At 49.3% G+C, this 18797-nt stretch overlaps 9 protein-coding genes and 1 non-coding gene across 10 annotated transcripts; 6 read left to right on the forward strand and 4 right to left on the reverse strand.

Moving 5' to 3' along the window:
* The first annotated feature begins 798 nt into the window (after nucleotides 1-798).
* Nucleotides 799-2484, forward strand: F5Y00DRAFT_136478 (SIS domain-containing protein). The gene has a single exon (XM_048004297.1). The coding sequence runs from the start codon at nucleotides 925-927 to the stop codon at nucleotides 2161-2163; it is 1239 nt and encodes a 412-aa protein (XP_047869231.1). The 5' UTR covers nucleotides 799-924; the 3' UTR covers nucleotides 2164-2484.
* A 1270-nt stretch (nucleotides 2485-3754) lies between these two features.
* On the reverse strand, nucleotides 3755-5049 carry F5Y00DRAFT_257965 (uncharacterized protein; the record flags this gene model as incomplete). The annotated part of the gene is made up of 2 exons (XM_048010624.1): nucleotides 3755-4667; nucleotides 4721-5049. 2 exons carry the CDS (start codon nucleotides 5047-5049, stop codon nucleotides 3755-3757), a joined length of 1242 nt encoding a protein of 413 aa, XP_047869232.1.
* A 2175-nt stretch (nucleotides 5050-7224) lies between these two features.
* Nucleotides 7225-7328, forward strand: F5Y00DRAFT_t13. Its single transcript has one exon. It is a non-coding gene; the product is annotated as a tRNA-Arg (tRNA).
* A 371-nt stretch (nucleotides 7329-7699) lies between these two features.
* F5Y00DRAFT_225957 (uncharacterized protein) lies at nucleotides 7700-8627 on the forward strand. The gene has a single exon (XM_048006249.1). It carries the CDS (start codon nucleotides 8056-8058, stop codon nucleotides 8542-8544), a length of 489 nt encoding a protein of 162 aa, XP_047869233.1. The 5' UTR covers nucleotides 7700-8055; the 3' UTR covers nucleotides 8545-8627.
* A 199-nt stretch (nucleotides 8628-8826) lies between these two features.
* On the forward strand, nucleotides 8827-10084 carry F5Y00DRAFT_225958 (mitochondrial carrier). Its single transcript, XM_048006250.1, has 2 exons — nucleotides 8827-8990; nucleotides 9097-10084. Exons 1-2 carry the CDS (start codon nucleotides 8897-8899, stop codon nucleotides 9990-9992), a joined length of 990 nt encoding a protein of 329 aa, XP_047869234.1. The 5' UTR covers nucleotides 8827-8896; the 3' UTR covers nucleotides 9993-10084.
* F5Y00DRAFT_225961 (ribosomal protein L22e) lies at nucleotides 10085-11042 on the reverse strand. The gene is made up of 4 exons (XM_048006251.1): nucleotides 10812-11042; nucleotides 10673-10708; nucleotides 10411-10607; nucleotides 10085-10340 (listed from the first exon to the last, which is right to left on the reverse strand). The coding sequence occupies exons 1-4, from the start codon at nucleotides 10824-10826 to the stop codon at nucleotides 10214-10216; spliced, it is 375 nt and encodes a 124-aa protein (XP_047869235.1). The 5' UTR covers nucleotides 10827-11042; the 3' UTR covers nucleotides 10085-10213.
* Nucleotides 11043-11265: 223 nt separating this feature from the next.
* On the forward strand, nucleotides 11266-13396 carry F5Y00DRAFT_136630 (aldehyde dehydrogenase). Its single transcript, XM_048004301.1, has 2 exons — nucleotides 11266-12656; nucleotides 12709-13396. The coding sequence occupies exons 1-2, from the start codon at nucleotides 11477-11479 to the stop codon at nucleotides 13140-13142; spliced, it is 1614 nt and encodes a 537-aa protein (XP_047869236.1). The 5' UTR covers nucleotides 11266-11476; the 3' UTR covers nucleotides 13143-13396.
* On the reverse strand, nucleotides 13031-14888 carry F5Y00DRAFT_225967 (uncharacterized protein). Its single transcript, XM_048006252.1, has 3 exons — nucleotides 14606-14888; nucleotides 13268-14524; nucleotides 13031-13176 (listed from the first exon to the last, which is right to left on the reverse strand). Exons 1-2 carry the CDS (start codon nucleotides 14809-14811, stop codon nucleotides 13651-13653), a joined length of 1080 nt encoding a protein of 359 aa, XP_047869237.1. The 5' UTR covers nucleotides 14812-14888; the 3' UTR covers nucleotides 13031-13176; nucleotides 13268-13650.
* Nucleotides 14889-15132: 244 nt separating this feature from the next.
* Nucleotides 15133-17061, forward strand: F5Y00DRAFT_136649 (Pex24p-domain-containing protein). Its single transcript, XM_048004302.1, has one exon. The coding sequence runs from the start codon at nucleotides 15387-15389 to the stop codon at nucleotides 16860-16862; it is 1476 nt and encodes a 491-aa protein (XP_047869238.1). The 5' UTR covers nucleotides 15133-15386; the 3' UTR covers nucleotides 16863-17061.
* Nucleotides 17062-18125, reverse strand: F5Y00DRAFT_136650 (uncharacterized protein). The gene has a single exon (XM_048004303.1). It carries the CDS (start codon nucleotides 17947-17949, stop codon nucleotides 17260-17262), a length of 690 nt encoding a protein of 229 aa, XP_047869239.1. The 5' UTR covers nucleotides 17950-18125; the 3' UTR covers nucleotides 17062-17259.
* Nucleotides 18126-18797: the final 672 nt, after the last annotated feature.

Here is an 18797-nt window from a genome sequence, read left to right on the forward strand (position 1 = left end):
ACGTGGATCGCAAACGTTCGGTACTAAATGTGTGGCTCTTCTAGTACCTCTTGGTATAGTGTACATCTAGTAAGGATCTATAACCCTAGATTAGATGAAGGAATCTTATGCGGGTCATTGCAGGAAGTGAGCATCACTGGATTTCATGCCGCTTCTATGCCGCAATCGGCATACCATGTACCGCAAACCGCAAACATATGCACTCAAGAATCAAGATGTTGATATATAATCCAAATCTCAGTGCCGGAGATGTAAGTAAGGGGAGTAAGGGTAAGAAGCACGCAAGATCCGATCCCCTACACGTCAACATTTAGCCCTCCCTTGGTGCATTATCTTGCTCTGTACCAATCCGCATTCGGTCAAATGATTCATCAGATAACTGAGACAATCGGCCCTCCTTGCAAGCGTCGGACTTTACTAACCTCTCGGCGTTCGCGGCCCGGCCGGACTGTGCTGTAGCTATCAGGTATTTGTAAATATCTCCTTGTCTGCATCTCAAAACTTTCTTAGAATGGTTTTTTCAATATCTTCTAACCAGAAAATCTGGTCTACTCGAGAAACAACATTGACCCTGGAGGTCGCGGTGTCTCCTAGAGGTCCTTACGAGGCGGCAAATTTCACTAATAACACCATTCGATATTTTACCGTTTTAAACCTATCCATGTCTAGATAAGATTCTAGATAAGATCTAAAGGGATCTCAAGCGCTCTAGTCATCTTCCTCAAAAAATACCTGTCATATACATTGCTATGGACGGCTAAGCTTATATCTCGTGGTCCTATGCTATGACCACACTAGAGTCATTGAACTGGGCGAATTCGTCTTGTATAGGTGTAGGGGCTACATTTGTCATTTTCAGCGATCCTTAGCGGCTAGCCTCTATTAGTTCAGCAGCCTATCAGCGTATGATACTGATATGTTACGATGGTCGAACACCAACCCGTTCACAACAGCGAAGTCTATCTGTTAGGATTAAGACCGCGTCCTACTGTTCCACCTCCTTCTCCGCCTTCACCTTCAACGCCGAGAGAAGCCGAGTCAAACAGTACTGCTATTGAAAAGCTCTGCTTAGACGATGTCGAGAGCTTCGAGGATACTTCGGAAACCGCCTCGCTTACAAAGCAAAGGATCTCGGGTGCCGTTCATGTTCTAAGCACGGAAGCGACCGCTCTCCGGAGTCTTACTCATTTATATAGGACTGATGCGACTGCCATAGAAGGGTTTAGTGCCGCAGTGGGAGCTATAACGAAACACGAAGGTGAACGAGGAAAGTTGGTCGTAATAGGAGTTGGGAAGTCGGGGCATATTTCAAAGAAGTTGGTCGCAACCTTCAATAGCCTCGGAGTTCATGCGACTTTTCTTCATCCTACTGAAGCTCTTCATGGCGACCTTGGTAAGATCGGGAAGAATGATGTGGTTCTCTTCATTACATTTTCGGGGAAGACGCCCGAGCTTCTAGCTTTGCTGCCACACTTAGATGTGACGTTACCAGTGATTGTACTCACCTCGCACACCCGACCAGACGGGTGCGAGCTCATCCGACAGCGGCAGGATGCGATACTTCTCCCGGCACCTATCCATGAGTCTGAGATAGTATCGTTCGGCGTTTCAGCCCCTACAACATCTACTACTGTGGCTCTCGCGTTGGGAGACGCGCTCGCGGTGGTAGCATCTCAAGAGTTACATCCAACGGTCACATCAGTTTTCGCAAAAAATCACCCTGGTGGAGCCATCGGCCAGGCATTCAGTAAACCTCGTCACATCCGCGATATTGCAATCCCACTATACGAAATACCAAAGTGGCCAAACTCAAGCGGCGAGGCTTGTGGCGCGGATATACTAAAGCTCGGCTATGATTCACAATCCGGATGGGCTCGCGTTAATGACGCGATCGCCTCCCCGAGGCGTATTAGACGGCTTGAAACAGCACATATGGCATGGCGGATATCTGATATTCCAAACTTAGTAGTCGAAAGGAGCGAATGGATCAGCATCCGCGCTGACACAAGGATATCGCAGGCCGCAGAATGGCTTAGAGAGCCCCTAGTCTCGCCCGATTGTAGCGAGGCGGTTTTTAGCGAAGATTCTATTCTGGCGGCCGTGGAAAACGGAGAGATAATTGGTGTTCTGGAAGTCGGTCATCTTTTAAGCTTGCAGGAGTAAAGAGCGGAGTATATTTAGAACGGGTCTTCGTTGGGTATAGACCAGCAGACGAGATGATATCTATGGGTAATCCTAAGTAGGAAAGACCCCATATACCATAGTCAGGAATGCTTCTTAAATAAGGTTATGAACGGGATGGATAAGCATCTTCACTTCAGGCCTCCAGATACCAGTCATCGGATGACCAGCTTATGTTTTTTGACTACTCACTTCCTATGACTGATTTGTTCATGAGTGTATACTACGATATAATAACTTCGAGGACACATAGTAAGCTCATTAAGCATGCGCTAGCAATCATCTGCTAGTTTAGCAATCTTTCGAAAACCTAGATGCCAACGGAAAGTTGGAGGATGAGCAAGTATTTTGCTTATAAACCGTATTCAAGGAGCAATAATTTTTGATGGGCTGGGCGGGGACAGCTTAAATTGTTGAAGAATTAAATCTCCTTAAAGAACACGAAGCAACAGATCTTTCTCAACTGGTTCCAAGTCGATATAGGGGAGATATTCAGTATTGGAGAATAAGTACCTATTTAAGAGCAACCTGAGAGCTGCGCCGCCGATGCTTGTCTTAATACAACGAGGCGGAAACTCTGGAATGGTGGCTGCAAAACTGAGAGATACCTACCTACCTGGGTACATAGTCCGGTCTGCTGTATCATGAATACTCCGGTGGTATCCTTCCCGGCGATAAATAGGGAAAAATGAGAAAGGACTAGATCACGCCTCAGACTCCGTGGTAATAAATAATGTACCGTTGAGTATACTGATAAAGTAGGTAGCATCTAGGCAGGTTGGCCCAAAGCCCCAACCCGAGGTTCATCTACCATGGGCACCGTGACTAGGATACCGCTAGCGGACCGGGTGGTGGTGAGGTGGACGGCAGGCAGCTCGGTGGTCTGTGTCACGGTGTACGGGATGCTGCTGCTCTAGACCGTCGTCATCCGGACCCGAGGTGGATGCTGGCTGTACTTGCTTCTAGGGCAGAAGACACGGATGTGGAGAGGGAGGAGGTGACGCTTCTGAGGTTCTCGCTAAAAGGGGGTATGATAAGGAGGTTTGGTGGACCGTGCAAGTGGGAGTGGTCAACGTGAGGAAGGTCGAGACTATCTGGACGGCGGAGATACAGGCTGGTGTTATTAGTCCCAGGGAAGAGGAGGCCATTACGAATTACTTCGGTCGCACCGTATCCTCTCAAATTATGATTTCTTTCGCTCACGATCTTCTACGATGGTTATAGGTGATGCACCCTTCACTAACTATACTAATTTGGTGCTCTTAGTAGACGGATATTTACGCTTGGTCTCGCCTGACGGTTCATTAGAAGAAGTCAAGGTACCTATTGTATACGTACAAAGTATATACAATACATTTTTGAACACTGCAGCCCCTATATCCATGTATGCGTTTCCCCCTGTATGCTCCTTTATATGGCGGTATAAACATGGTTGATATTCTTGGTGATATCAAGTCAAATATAGTGTACACTTGATTATAACGATGAATAAATTTCGAATGGACTCCATAGAGCCATAGGGTTGTAGCGTATGCGGTAGTTTGTCGACGTTACTGTCCGCTAACCAATTATATCAGTGGGGAGGGTGATAATGCGATGATGAAGATGACGATGGTGGTACGGCCCTGGCTGCTGCTAGCCAAGGTGTTGATAAGGATACTTTTACGTTCCGATCAAACTCCCCTTCTAATTCCATCCGCCTCCTCATGTCCTCTTCTGAATCGTGGTGGGGTGGTCCCATGAACCCTGCTCCTGCCATGCTGTCTATATCTTGATATGACATTCCTCCTATTTCTGCTCTCGTCCTTTCGTTTATATGTTGGTACGGTGAGCCCTCCATCTCCCCGTGGGGCACTGTCCTGGCATGTGTATGCGTACTTGACGTTTGTGGCGGTGGTAAGCATGGCGTCGAGGCATCCCAAGCGTCTCTTTCGTATGGCGGGTATTGATATCCCCCGGATAGGCTGGGTGTTTCTCGATGGTCGGACGGGTACGTCGGTATAGCATGCACGTTAGCTTCTACACCCTTTCCACCACTGTTCGCGAATTGGGCGATATCGCTTGTCGAAGGTTTCCTTTGGGCTGCTTTCCGCGTTCTGTACATCATGAATAGACCAGCACCTAATGCTGCTAGTCCGGTAACACCTAAAGATACGCCGACGCCAATTCCAGCTGCAACACCCCCTGAAATACCGCTTCCACCAGACGCCAAACAACTGGAATTCCCTGTCGCTACATGGTTCGCTAGTGCGTCTGCCACGGAGGCATCGCAGTTATTCGCACTATTCGTTGCAGACCCAGTTGGGGTGGCAAATATCCAGCCGTTGACAGGAATCGCCGCTACTGTTGTATCTTCTGTGACGCTGGAACTGGTAATTTTCCAACCGGGGTCCCTCTGAGCATAGGTAACTACAGTCCCCTTTTTAAGTTCCGACGTACACTCGCCCGTATCTCCTGGGCCCTTGAATTTTGCGAAGTTATATTCTCTACGGACAAACAGTCAATACACCATTCCAAAATCGCATATCGTTAAACGCACAACGGACAACATGCTACATAAGTACTTGAAGCGTCTTTAGCGGATACTGTGGCAGTATAGTAATCGCTCGGACATGTAATCGGTCCTAGACTAAGTATCGTCTCTCGAATGGGACCAAGTCGTTCTTGTAACCACCAGGTCGTCACTGGCTTGGGGTGGCATGTGGTAACGCCTCCAACTGACAATCCATAGCCCGGGTCCCATGCAGCAATGATGCTGGGTACGAATTTCCAAAGGGAGTTCTCGCAGCCGGGTTGATGAGGATGCGCTGTCGGAATAGGGATCCAGGAAGTTACAATACCTGTATTCGTCTCTGGGAGCCGATTCATTGTCGGTCACGAAGCACAGAACAAGAACACCATAGAAGACCAACTATGGAGGGGAATAAAGAGAAAAAGAACATGGTCCAGCTCTGAAAATATGCCGGCATGGGTGGGCCATCTCACTATTTTATGAGGATTCCCTGGAAGCTGACCCCTACAAGGTAGATTCAATATATGCTAGACATAACAGTAACGGAATGCAATTGCAATTGGTGGCTTCTATTTCTGTCGAAATCTGTACCATGTTCGATAAGCCTCGCTAGCAATGGGGTTTGCATCACATAGTCTACATACCTGTCAGGAATAGCGCTGGGGTTGCTGAGGCGCGAAGGATCCGAGCGCGAAGGATAGACGGATAGAATTGTAGGGCTAGGCGTCTTTCCAGGATACCACGCGACGCGGAACTCATCCAGAGCTCGACCACGAGATGATGTTCTTTGTGTACCTTAACTACCATAGGTAGTTGTTCTCGCTTTAACATCTCGACCGTCTCTAGGTGTAGGTATCCTAGCCACTTACCTATCAAGTATTACCTGTCTTGATCCCAAAACAGATTGTTCTCATAGATCGAGGATTGGTAAGACACTGTGTACTGCAGTAGGATCGGCCAAGACTCTAGAACTGCAAAGGCAAATTGATTTGATTCAGCTCGACAACTGCAGTCAGCAATTATGGGCCTGCCGGGGTGTTCTGCTAAGATCCAACGCGGTGGTGGAGGCGAAGTCGTGACCGGTAGAAGCGCGATAGGGCTGAATCTGCATAGGTCTTGTTTAATGGGTGCCATGATCTACCGAGTAACTAACTTCGAGGCGAAAGGGGCAAGTCTATAAATTGTACCGTCCCATAACCATCTGAATATTACACCCCCTTAAACCTCTATAAACTCTATAGCCCTCTTCTCTACTCTATGCCTAAGGTTTACCTTAGGATGTTGTGTTGAATGCGAGTAAAAATTTCCCATTTGGGACACATGCCTTGCTATCTTACAGATAATTTTCCTGCCTTATAAAGCAGTAAATAGGAAAGGAATTTATGCGTTTGTTTGAGGCTTCTTTATTACTTAGGTCTCGAGGGTATTGAGAGTATTGTCCAGCCGTGTAATAGCAGTAAATTCGGGCTATTGTAGGGGTGCCCTCCAGTTTAATAGGGGGTAGGTTGCTAATATAATAATAATTATTATAAATAATAAAAGTAGTATAGAAACATGGTGCGATGTAAACCTTAGGCTTTTGTGTTGCCCGGGGGGTAACCTCTAGTCTTTAAATTTTAGAAATTGAACTTTAATTGGTGCTTCAGCTGTGGACAATGTCCCTAGCGTCTCCCTGATTACATTCCTTTCTTCGTCGTTCCATCCGCAAACTTCGATGACCTTTGGCCGAGTATCCAACGGCCTTCCGTTAACGGCATTCACCAGTCTGTCTAAAACGGCGTTAACCAGTCTACAGCAGCCAAGTAAGAACGGAGAGCCAGAATCAGGTGTCATAATTATAAAGACTTCAATCCCGGTTTGATATATCTCAAGGATGCCTAAACAACTCACTTTCCACCCATATTTTGGCATTATACTAGGAGCACGGGCACATCAGCAATGTCTAGGCGACAATCCCGCGTCTCACTCCTCAAATACTTGGAATCAAGAGGGGATGCTTGGGGCGGAAGTGGATTGATGAGATCCGAATCAACTGCTAATCTTATAACTACTGCCGCTCAGGGCCTCAGGCAGGGTCAGCCCTCAAAGCTTTAGTTAGAGGGATTATACAGCGCCGGCGGCTCGAAGATCAACCGGGTTTTGGTACAGCTGTACTTGGGGAAGGTAATATTAGCTATCCAGTCCTACCAATAAATTCTGCAAGGAAGAAGAACCTTGCTGGTAAGATACGAGCCTTGGTTCAGGGTAATAAGGATACAGTGAGATAGGCAGTACAATAACAGATTAGGTAGCATTACCAATACTATGTATTTGCTTCACTAACCAAAGCTTTGCGTTCCCTTGGAAAGACCTATGCCATCTGATATTAAGTGTAGTTAGTGAGAAAAAGAAGCTAACGCTTTTAGCTGCCCACTGTGTACGGATCAGAAGCCCTGGTGCACGGGCCAGGTTGGATCGTTGTACTATGTACCCTGACTACCAAACCAATATATAGCAATTTATCAGCATTTGGCTTTCACGAAGCACGTGAAGGCCGCTTGGCCCAATGGTAAGGCGTCTGACTACGACCGAGCATGAGTCAAAACATGCTTGATGAGTTATCAGGAGATTCTGGGTTCGAGCCCCAGGGTGGTCATCATTTTTGCCTATTTCGGCAAGAATACACTATGTGCGAAGGGTTCGCTTAATATTTAGCTATGTAGTCCTTCGGCTAATTCCATGCATCTTTTTACTCAATCCTTCGTTAATTATTTTATAAGCAACAATTGGAACATGCCGCGGTAGAGGCTTATATATGTCAGAGGGACAGCGCTTAATAATATGCCTCTATGTAGTAGGTGTCTTTGATTCGTTAAGTCTATGGATTTTCTAGCTTTTAGTTACTTCGTGCTTCATGGCTACCTACCTTCTAGCTTTCTCTTAAGCACATAAATGAACCTAAATCGCCGAGCGTGATAGCTATTCCTGGTTCCCTAATTGCCATGGGAATGTTGTCCCAATGATACTTGTACGGAGCGAATCCAACTTGGCCGGACCTGCTAAGAAAGTAGAATAACCAGATTCGTCTCTTATAACAGCGCATAACATGCAAATAAGGGTCAAGTTGTCGTTGAGAAGAAAAGCATAGAGTCATGTTCTATAGTAAGACATGTTTAGATGTCCTTACTAACATTAGTGATTATTTCCGGTTGTGTCAGCGTCAGCACAACTCTCGCAACCCGTTCCGGCACTTATCTGCTCGAATCTTGTTAAATGAAAACTTACCATACTGAACGATTGTATTCATCGCCATTCTCTAATTTAACAACTGTTTTATCACACAGATCAGATAGTGACCGAATCAATTTCACATTTATACTAGGATGCTTCATAGGGCACAGACGTTCCCTCTCAATATCGACAAGCCAGCAGCCGGGAACAGGAACAAGACATGGACAATAGCTGAAATATGTCCATCCTCTAACACGGAACAGAAGCGGGTGTGCTATCCAAACCTGGAACCATGGGCACCACGAGATGGGCAACGGAATCTGTCTAGCGAGTTAGAAGATACCATCAAAGAGCTTAGAGCAAGGGATGGCTTCTTAGGGTCTAAAGAAAGTCTACGAGAGAAGTGGTCTATCAAGTTTGAGGCAGCCAACAGACGGATGGAAGAGTCTAATACAGCCACCGTGCCGACTATCATGGTGGTGGCCTGGGATGAGAACGACCGCGAATATAGCGTCGAGGATGAGCAGCTATGGAGCGAGGCATGTAAGGACATGGTCAACTTCTTGAGGGGTAACGGTGCTGCTTATTTCGGAGTTGAGATCATACACTGGGATCAGTTAGACTATCAAGTTGTGACATGAGCTTACATATTTATATCTTCCTCAACGTTTACGGAGATAGGAAAGGGGGGTGTTGGACTAGTGTCGAGTGGGTTGACGATACATTTATGAATTTGATATTAATACTTAAAGCTAATTTCATAACTTTCATGTATTATTAATAACGGACAAATTTCAATTGGCCATAATCTGAAACTTATTGTCCACGGCGGCGGACCGAGAATTTGGATCCTAAACCCGGGGGCCGATCTCGGCTCCGGAACTTACCTAACCTGGATTCGAATTCGAAAAAAAAAAAAAAAAGAAACAGACGTCACCGCTCCTCTAAATAAATTTAACTTTCATTCCCCTCTAATGTAGCCCAGCCCGTACGATGGCGGCCGACCACAAGCGCAAGCCGGCAGAGACCAACAAAAACTACAAGGGTTTCGTAGCTGGCGTCTTCTCCGGCATCGCCAAGCTATCGGGTAGGTCTCTCTCTTTCTTCTTCTCCTTCCGACAAAAAAAAAAAGAAAAAAGAAAACCCGAGAAAAGATAATATTAACGTAACATAATTGATTGATCTATCTATAGTCGGCCACCCCTTCGACACGGTCAAAGTACGCCTACAAACCACCGACTCGACACGCTTCAGCGGCCCGCTCCAATGCGTCGTCCAGACGATCCGCAACGAAGGCGTGCGCGGCCTGTATAAAGGCGCCACGCCCCCGCTCGTCGGCTGGATGTTCATGGACTCCATCATGCTGGGCTCGCTGACCGTGTACCGCCGCCTGCTCGCCGAGCACGTCTTCTACCGGCATCTGACGCCCCATCCCACCTCGACGCCGAATACCATTCGGCCCGAGAAAGAGGGGCCCATCGCCGCCACCTCCCACGCCGCAGCGCACCTGCCGTCCTACGGCCACGGACTCGCGGGCGTTCTGGCCGGCTGCACGGTGAGCTTCATCGCGGCGCCTGTCGAGCACGTCAAGGCGCGCCTGCAGATCCAGTACTCGGCCAAGAAGACGGAGCGGTTGTATTCGGGGCCCGTGGACTGCATACGCAAGATCTACGGCGCCCACGGCGTGCGCGGCATCTACAAGGGGCTGCTTTCGACGCTGATATTCCGGTCCTTTTTCTTCTTTTGGTGGGGGTCCTACGATATCTTCTCGCGTCTCTTGCGGGATCGGACGAATCTCGGTGCTCCGGCTATCAATTTCTGGGCGGGCGGGCTGAGCGCTCAGGTCTTCTGGCTCACGAGCTATCCTAGCGACGTCGTTAAGCAACGGATTATGACAGATCCGATGGGTGGGAAGCTCAATGACGGGACGCCGAGGTTCAAGACTTGGTTACAGGCGGCGCAGGCTGTTTATAGAGAGGGCGGTGCTAAGGGGTATTGGCGAGGGTTTTTGCCGTGTTTCTTAAGAGCGTTTCCTGCAAACGCTATGGCTTTGGTGGCCTTCGAAGGCGTTATGAGAGCATTGCCATAATAAACGAGATACCATGCATTTGCATTCACGGCGTTACGCAGCTCAAAGGTTTAGAAAGCGTGTATGGACCAAATCACAACAAGGAGTCTAGATATTTGTTGGCAATGGCGATTTTATTCCTGAGAATTCGAGTCTATGTGTCATAGCATCGAAGTGCCTGTCCTACGCAGAGTCCATGCACAATCGCCAATTTTCCCCGTTCGTCATAATTTCATGTCCATTTAGTCCTCATCCTCATCAGCCTCGTCGTTAACGACGTTGAAGAACTTGAGCTCGTAGACACCCTTGGAGGTAGAGACGACACGGAGCCAGTCACGGAGCTGCATCTTCTTGAGGAACTTCTTGGTCCTAAATGCGACAAGTATTAGTAACTTTATATTTGGTTATATATGTTGTAGTAAATCGGCAAAGAACTCACAGGTACTTGAGGTATCTGCCGGAGAGCTCGGTGTGGGCGATGATCTCGATCTTGCCCTCACCAGCCTGCTGGATGACGATGAGGTCGCCGAGGTTGCCAGTGCGGCCGTCAACCTTGATCTTGTCCTGGAGGAACTTCTCGAAGGCAGCGGTGTCGAAGATCTTGTCGCTGGCGGGCTGCTGGGCGTTGATGACGAACTGAGGCGCATTGTAAGAAACTGCTGCGTTATACTACAGGATTGGGTAATGATGGGAGAGCTTACCTTCTTCGTAATCTTGGCTTGCTTGCCGGACTTCTTCTACATGATGAAAATTTGACCTTAGCCTACTGCTTCACGCCATCATCTCGCTGATTGCCAGAGAGACTGGGCCAACAGCAAAGCGGTGTCATGTGATACATACTGTTTGAGGAGCCATTGCTACTGAGTTTGATTATGAACGCAAAGAGGTCAAATCCTGCGTCTGTCGATTGAGGTGGTTGAGGGTTGAATGTTGCCGGCGAAGCGTTGCGATGGATGCTGCTGGAAAAAGAGGGAGAAAAAAAAAAGTTCGTCGAATTTTGATAGAGACTTTTTGGTGTATCGAAAACGTAGTGGGGGCTCGGTAGGCCGATAGGGCAAGCTAGGGTGGTCTGTGCTTTTACTTATTCTTATCTAATATTACCTAACTGGTTACAGTATGATCTACAGTGTGAACTACGTACCTGCGGTCCACGCCAGCCACGCCCGCGATGGTCTCCAATTCGGACCCCGCGCAAGCCGGTGTGGCTCGCGTCTGCAGCCCCAGAGCCCGCAGCCCGCAGCCGAGATATCTAAAACAGACTAGGATAAGAGCCTCGGCCCAGTAATCCGACTTGGCAAGCTTCAATGAATTTCATGTAACACAGGGTGAAACTTGGGATACTCCTATGAATACAGAATTACCAGTAAAACTTTCATATCTATCGTCTATTACGTCAGTTGTTTTATTTGAAGCTCTGGGAGTGAATAATCCCGACTTCTCTCCCCCCGTTCTTCCCGTATACCGCTTCTTTTATTATTCCTATATCCTCGATTTCTACCACTATTATGACATCTGATATCAAGATTCCCGCCTTTGAGGCAACCCCTATTGACAGCATTGCTGAGATTGCTGCTACAGTCCGCCAGTCGTATCAATCTCAAAAGACCAAAGATGTCGAGTGGCGGCTTGTACAGCTCCGAAAGCTGTACTGGGGCATTACGGACTACGCTGAGAATTTCCAGGCCGCCTTGAAGAAGGATTTGAACAAGGCGCCTCACGATGCTATGTTGTCTGAAATCCACCATTTGATTACGGAGCTTAACGTAGTTCTCAAAAAGTTGAAGGACTGGGTAAAGGATGATAAGGATATCGAATATCACTGGACCTTTTCAGCCATGAAACCACGTATCAGAAAGGAACCTCTAGGCGCGGTTCTAATTATTGGCCCCTATAATTTCCCTCTGATGCTTAACGTCGCTCCGCTCATTGGTGCCATTGCGGCTGGCTGCACCGCTGTCATTAAGCCTTCTGAGAGCGCTCCTGCGACTGCCATGGTAATGAAGGAGATGATTGAGAAGTATCTCGACCCGGAGTCGTTCTTCGTTGTCAATGGAACAATCCCGGAGACCACTGCCTTGCTCAATGAGAAGTGGGATAAGATCTTCTACACCGGCGGCCCGACTGTTGCAAGAATCATCGCAAAGAAGGCCGCCGAGACCCTTACGCCAGTTGCTCTCGAGCTTGGAGGTCGAAATCCTTCGTTCATCTCTAGATCTACCAACTTAGCGCTAGCTGCAAGACGCCTCATGTGGGGGAAAACAATCAACGCGGGCCAAATTTGCATGTCGCAGAATTATGTGACCGTCCAGAGAGACTTAGTCGAGGACTTTATCAAGCACCTCAACGCGACCTACAAGGAATTCTACCCCAACGGTGCCAAGGCGAGCCTAGATTACGCCCGCATCGTTAACGAGCAGCAATTCGACCGCATCAAGAAGATGCTCGACACTACCAACGGCAAGATAGTCTTGGGCGGAGAGACGGATAGATCTGATCTTTACATCTCGCCAACCGTTGTTCTCGTGGACTCTACCGACGATCCCATGATGAAGGACGAATCTTTCGGTCCCATATGGTCGATTATCCCCTACGACACTGTCGACGATGCTATTAAGATCATGAATACGGTTGACCCTACACCTCTGACGCTTACAACCTTCGGGTCCAAAACTGAGAACGAAAAGAGTGAGTGTCCGAACCTTTGCCGTGCTAAAACCGTGCTAATCATACCCGGCAGTCCTTGGCCACGTTACTTCCGGCGGTGCCACTATCAACGACGCATTCATGCACGGCGCGATATCCACGCTGCCTTTCGGAGGCGTCGGCGAGTCCGGTACTGGCTCATACCACGGCCGAGCGGGATTCGACTGCTTCACGCACCGGCGTACGATAGTCGAGGTGCCGAATTGGATGGACAAGCTGCTACGCCCACGGTATCCACCCTTCTCGGCGCCCGACTTCAAGCGCCATATCTGGATGACTAACCCCAAGCCTAATTTCGACCGCGACGGCAAGCCCCTTTCCGGTCCCGGCTACTGGCTCTGGCTCATCTTCGGCCTCGGCGGCCCCACTGCCAAAGGTGCGTTAATGAGGTGGATTGTTCTCCTTACCTCGGCGTATGCCGTATTTTCTCGGTATCGGTCTGGGCGCGGTCTTGAGTTTTGGAAGTGATGTGCGATATTGGGGTTTGCAGCGACTTTAATGTAAGGGGTGTCCGGATGTAAGGGATATCACTTCCCAGCTCTCCTTGTTATCAAATTTGTTGGTTTTGGTTCGGCTAACTGGTATGACTAGGTGATACTCCGCGAGCGAAGCTCTAATTTGTACCCTGATTTGCGGAATCGAATTTTATTTGTATTCGTAAGATTGTTGCGCATACGACGAGTCTATCTCGAGTATCGAGTTACACTGTATTTTGCATGTGTATAGCGATGTTCCTATTAGTCTTGAACCTGTGGTATTATCAAACAAAAATGTCTATAAGGAAGAATAGGGACTGAAGGGGTATAATTGTAATGAAGATGGCCAAGGGGCGTTTCTAAGGAGTATATAACGAATTCGTGTCCCGATAGCCAGTCCGGCTACATATACATATATCATTAGCCTATGATAGGTATCCTACAGTATCGAATGTAGTAACTGCCCTTGATCGGCAAAGTAAAGATATTTATCTCTGTCCCTATCGTCCCACAAGAGTATCTGCTAGTCGCCGACCTCGTTCACCTCCAAGATATAACGTCTCCTCGCCATCACCATCAGCCCTTGCCATCTCGACCGCTTCGTGGTAACCCGTAATTACCATTTCCTCGTCCACACGTAGGCCATGCTCGATAAGAGCATTGATAACACCCCTAACCCGCGCAATCTCACGCATCGTACCAGGCGGTATCGCATCGTTCTGGCTCGAATACACATTCAGTCCCACGCTCTCTTCGATCCGCGTAATCCCCGGCCCCGTACCCTCAGTTGCCGCGCCCTCGCCTTCGACGTGCTTGCTAACCCAGATATACCCGTTCACACCCAGCACAATATCAATCTTCTCCGCATCGTCTGCCGCGGCGCCTCCGCCCCCTGCCGCACGACCAACATCCAACACGAAAGTCTGCCGTTTCGCGCGGATCACACCGCCGCCGCCGCCGGTGCCGCTGACAGCCATGAACACGCCATTGCGCAACTTACCGAAGCGCAGACTGCGCGTGTGCAGGACCGCGCCGCCGTCCGAGTACAGCTGCTGCACCTCGGCGACTAGTAAATCGCCCTCGCTGAAAAACGTCCGGATCTGCAGCTCGTCGGTCTCGGTGCGGCGGCGCTGGATTCCGCCGGGCAGGTTGACGGCGCTGAGGGGTAGTTGTGCGAGGAGCGAGGCGCCGACGTCGACGCGCCAGCGCTTCGCTTGGACTTCTACGATGCGGCCGACGACTAGGTCGCCTATTTCGGGGGTGTAGCGTGCGCGGAGGGGACGCACGGAGAGGAGTTTGTTGGTTTTGGAGAGGGTGCCTGCTACGGAGGATATTATCGCGGGGGGGTCTGCGGTTGTGTATGTGCCGTGGCCGCTGTGAAGATTTACGGTATGAGCTTTCTGCTTGCTTGTCCTTGATACCTAGTATAGGAGGAATGTATTATTTAACTCTTACCGCATCCATTGAGGATCTTCCGTGATCACCTCACCGGGAGTCACGATCGAGTCGTCGCCTGTCCGTCGAGCTCGCTTGGCCGGGCGCATCATGGAGATGTCGCCTTCCAGGTCGACACCACCCTCCGAATCTGACTCGGAATCGTAGCTTGCATCCCGTGGGCTGTGCGCCGGTAGCAATGCCGGTTGGAGAATTGTGATTGGCATTTTCCCGGCGGTGGTATGTGACGGGTTTAAGGTTGACGATGTGGTGCTGTTTTGGTTACTGTTACGTTGTTGGAAACATTTTCGTCTAGAGCTTCATGGACCCTTGCAATTCCCAAAAATGCATGCCCCGCTATCCTCTTAGTGCCTTTAACCCTGTCGTGTCTGCTATCGATACGCTAATCAAGACCACTAACATGCGGTATTGTCGGCACAGCTACCGGCTACGTATTTCTTACGTAAGGTTACCTAGGTATCTAGGTACCTATGTATTAGGCATCTTTGACATGTGATCCCGTTTCAACTCATCGTAGCTCATCTCACGTATTCCATACTTGCAGCTTCTTATCTTCAGAATACAGTATTCATCAAACTAAAATCTAAACATCGTAGTCTTACTGTACTTCTACGACAGATAATGCTAGGGCATTGTAAGCTCTCGTAGCCATACCGGCTAAGGTTGAAGCTTTCCCGAAGCTCTCTAGATCTTCGATTTACGTCATCGTGAAACCCGGCATAACACAAACGGGCGGGTCGTTTCGGCAATCATAGCAATATCTTCATGTTCAGGAGTTAAAATGGATGACTATAATTCGGATGCCTTCGTCAACCGTGACGATCCTATCCCGACCATTGTCCTCGACGGTTCTTCACCACCTAGACCACGTACACCTTCAACTTTGGGAGATCACTCCGAATATGAGACTCCATCCCGGCCTAAGGGTTTCCGTGGTCGTTTCTCGGCTTTTAAAGAGAAAACCAAGATCCAGGATCAGCTAGTCGAGAAGTTGTTATCTCAGGTGGTGCCGCTCGACGACGCCCAGCTTCCTCAGGATGAAGTCTATCAAGAACCTAACACCCCGGGCGCGGACCGTCCTAATTTTAATCTGCCTACCATGTCCAACAACTTCCGCCGCTTCAATGCTCGTATCGGAGTTGTTTTTGACTTTCAAGCCCGCGTAATCCGTTTACTATCTTGGAGACAACCTACGCACACCATCTCCTTTCTCGCTATATTCACATTTGTCTGCCTAGACCCCTATCTCCTACCAATTATTCCCTTGACAGCTCTCCTCATCTGTGTCCTGGTCCCGAGCTTTGTAGCCCGTCACCCCGCAGCCGAATTCAGCTTGTCAAGTGAGCAGGCGATAGGGTATTCGCCCCATGGGCCTCCGCTAGCCCCTGCAATTACGGTCAAGCCTGTCAAAGAGTTGAGTAGGGACTTTTTCCGCAACATGAGGGACTTGCAAAATAGTATGGAGGACTTCAGCCAGCTCCACGACAATATTATAAGGCTAGTAGTACCGCGGACGAATTTCAGCGACGAAGCTCTGAGTAGCGCGTTGTTTGTATCCATATTCATCGTCTGCGTCTTCATGAGCATTGCGTCGAATATACTACCATGGCGATTGATTTTCTTATCTATCGGTTGGGTGGTTATATGTACTGGCCATCCTACTGTTCAGCGGCAGCTTCAAGCTGCACATGAGAAGCATATACATCCGCAAGAGGAGAAAGCTAGAAGCTGGATAGAGCAGTGGATTGAACGCGATGTCATACTCGACAACGCGCCGGAAGTTAGGGAAGTGGAAATCTTTGAGCTACAGCGCCTCTCGAACGCGGGTGAATGGGAACCATGGTTATTCAGTGCGGCGCCTTATGACCCGCTGTCGCCACGACGCATCGCCGGAGATAGACCGGTTGGCACGCGTTTCTTCGAAGATGTACTTCCTCCCAAGGGATGGGAGTGGAGCGAGAAGAAGTGGGCACTGGACCTCTGGAGCCGTGAGTGGGTAGAGGAGCGCATCATCACGGGCGTCGAAGTCGAGACCGAGGGCGAGAGGTGGGTCTACGATATATACGACGAGCAGGCGGAAGAAAAGGTTGGAGTGATCGAACAGCCTACGTCAGTCAAGGGAAAGGAGAAAGCAAAGACCCCGCAAAAGCCTAGTTGGGAAGAGGGGGAGGATAGCGACGGCAGGAGAGGCGAGTGGAGGCGGAGAAGATGGGTACGATTGGTAAAGAGGAAAACCCTTACCGAAACCCCTATATGACTATTTTCTATCGCATTCCCAATTTTGAATAGAAGTCGACCAGAAACTATACTGTTCCAGCAGCGAAGTGTGATTAAGGAAGTTCTTGCGACTACGCCGACACGATTCTCTAGCCACTGGGGAGCGGCAACAAGATTTCACATAGATATCAAACATTGGAAAGCATAAGGAACTACATTCAAAGGCCGGAGATAATAATATGCTAATCAAATAATGCTGTTTAGGGGTAATTTCGAATTACAATTTTTCTACCTACCCAACTTGCCAAGTACCTATATACCTATGATAAAGAGCGCGTCGTATCTAAGTCCAATTAGAAGCGCATTATCTCTTCTCAAGTTCCAGCGAAGCCATGATCACGCTCAGGGGAACGCTATTATTACTTACGTATCCGAGCTTACGGCCCCCCTGTATTACTTGCGTTGCCCGCGTTGCCTGCGATGGTCGCAGTGGCCGCCACGGGCGAACGGTAATGGTTCCAAAACCACATCCAGTCGGCGTCAGGACTCGGCGCGAGCCCCCTCCTATCAAGGGCAAACATGTGCGGCGCAGTGACCCGGACTCCGTTCTCGACCAGCCAGCGCGGGATCGCGAGGTCATCGCACAGCTCGACGGCCCAGTTCATGTACTGCTCGCCCATGTCCGCCAGCGGCGGTATCACGCGCATGTCGAGCATGACCTGCAGCGCGCCGCGGTGGTTCGCGGCGATGGCGTACACGGCCGCCGTCCGGAGCGCCGACGTTCGCGACCCCTGTATCACCTCCGGATACACCCTATAATAACAATAGACGAAGCGCGCCACGACGTGCACGGGCTGCCGCGTCCGCAGACACCAGTACAGCAGCGGCTCGTAGCCCTCGGGCCATCGCCGGGTACTCGAGCCCGGGCCGCCGATTATGTTGCTCCAGAGGATCCGGGAGTCGAGCACCACGCACCTGTATATCGGGTCGTCGTTGTCGTCGTGTTCCCATAGGCTGCGGCAGGTTTGCGCCAGATGGAAGTAATCCCGCGGCTCGGTGATGTACTCGAGGATCGTAGCGTAGATATCGCCGGGGAGGCCGAGGAGTGGGGATGGGTTGCCTGACATGGTTATTAGATTCGATTTTAGTTAACTACCAGCTAATGGTCTATGTGGTATTTCTTTGTCTATTTCTGTTAATGTTCAGCGAACAACGGGGTTTGACGTGCGGCGATGGACTGGGGTGTAGACTGTTAAATACGGCCTCGATACGATTGTATGGTTCTTTGTCGTGGTAATTGTTCTAGTATGGCAATATTGTCTTATAACAATGTGATCGTGTTAACGACAGGCCTATGTAGATACGGGTGTGGTGTTTCGATGGGATTATTATGTGCTAGTTTTTCCAGAAAGTTTAAGCGGAACCAGATATTCGCTCCTATTGCCGGTATGATTGGTAACGCACTAGACGATGGCATATCTATATATATACTGTATATTCGAGGCTATCGTAAAAGAAAGAATATACTAGAAGGAATGAGGCGGTCTTAGCCACGTGTTTAGGTCTGAGACTCTGAGTACCGATATATGTTTCCTCTTACATAGGTTGAAAGGAGTTGTTTTAGAGCGGTAACTTTCTCGCACTGTCTCCGCCTGCGTTCACGTTAAATCAGTTACAACTCGAAAGCCAGCAGTAACATAATGGTAGAGTTACGATCATGTATATATACCCAAGGTATCTTTCACATTTCTTATGTATTTGAAAATTAGGAAATGAGGGTATCCTAAGTCGCACCGAGCTCGCTCCCGCAAACCTCCCTACCCTAATAGGAGAGTATGAATTATAGATCCTCTATACAGGGGGGGGGGGGGGGGGGGGGGGGGGGGGGGGGGGGGCGCGGGCGCGCGCGGGGGCGGGGGGGGGGGGGGGTGTGGGGGGGGGGGGGGTGGGGGGTGGGGGGGTGGGGGTGGGATGT

The sequence above is a fragment of the Daldinia vernicosa genome, assembly GCF_022497035.1.
Source record: "Daldinia vernicosa strain CBS 139.73 unplaced genomic scaffold F5Y00scaffold_4, whole genome shotgun sequence".
In the NCBI taxonomy this organism is placed as follows: Eukaryota; Fungi; Ascomycota; class Sordariomycetes; order Xylariales; family Hypoxylaceae; genus Daldinia; species Daldinia vernicosa.

Bases quoted from the DNA above. Each gene is read 5' to 3' on its own strand.
- F5Y00DRAFT_136478 (XM_048004297.1), top strand. From the start codon at position 925: ATGGTCGAACACCAACCCGTTCACAACAGCGAAGTCTATCTGTTAGGA.
- F5Y00DRAFT_225957 (XM_048006249.1), top strand. From the start codon at position 8,056: ATGCTTCATAGGGCACAGACGTTCCCTCTCAATATCGACAAGCCAGCA.
- F5Y00DRAFT_225958 (XM_048006250.1), top strand. From the start codon at position 8,897: ATGGCGGCCGACCACAAGCGCAAGCCGGCAGAGACCAACAAAAACTAC. The intron at 8,991-9,096 runs GTAGGTCTCTCT...ATCTATCTATAG, and splicing joins CGGCATCGCCAAGCTATCGG to TCGGCCACCCCTTCGACACG.
- F5Y00DRAFT_225961 (XM_048006251.1), bottom strand. The intron at 10,608-10,672 runs GTAAGCTCTCCC...AATGCGCCTCAG, and splicing joins AAGCCAAGATTACGAAGAAG to TTCGTCATCAACGCCCAGCA. The intron at 10,341-10,410 runs GTGAGTTCTTTG...TGTCGCATTTAG, and splicing joins GGCAGATACCTCAAGTACCT to GACCAAGAAGTTCCTCAAGA.
- F5Y00DRAFT_136630 (XM_048004301.1), top strand. From the start codon at position 11,477: ATGACATCTGATATCAAGATTCCCGCCTTTGAGGCAACCCCTATTGAC. The intron at 12,657-12,708 runs GTGAGTGTCCGA...CATACCCGGCAG, and splicing joins CAAAACTGAGAACGAAAAGA to TCCTTGGCCACGTTACTTCC.
- F5Y00DRAFT_225967 (XM_048006252.1), bottom strand. From the start codon at position 14,811: ATGCCAATCACAATTCTCCAACCGGCATTGCTACCGGCGCACAGCCCA. The intron at 14,525-14,605 runs GTAAGAGTTAAA...AAATCTTCACAG, and splicing joins GAAGATCCTCAATGGATGCG to CGGCCACGGCACATACACAA.
- F5Y00DRAFT_136649 (XM_048004302.1), top strand. From the start codon at position 15,387: ATGGATGACTATAATTCGGATGCCTTCGTCAACCGTGACGATCCTATC.
- F5Y00DRAFT_136650 (XM_048004303.1), bottom strand. From the start codon at position 17,949: ATGTCAGGCAACCCATCCCCACTCCTCGGCCTCCCCGGCGATATCTAC.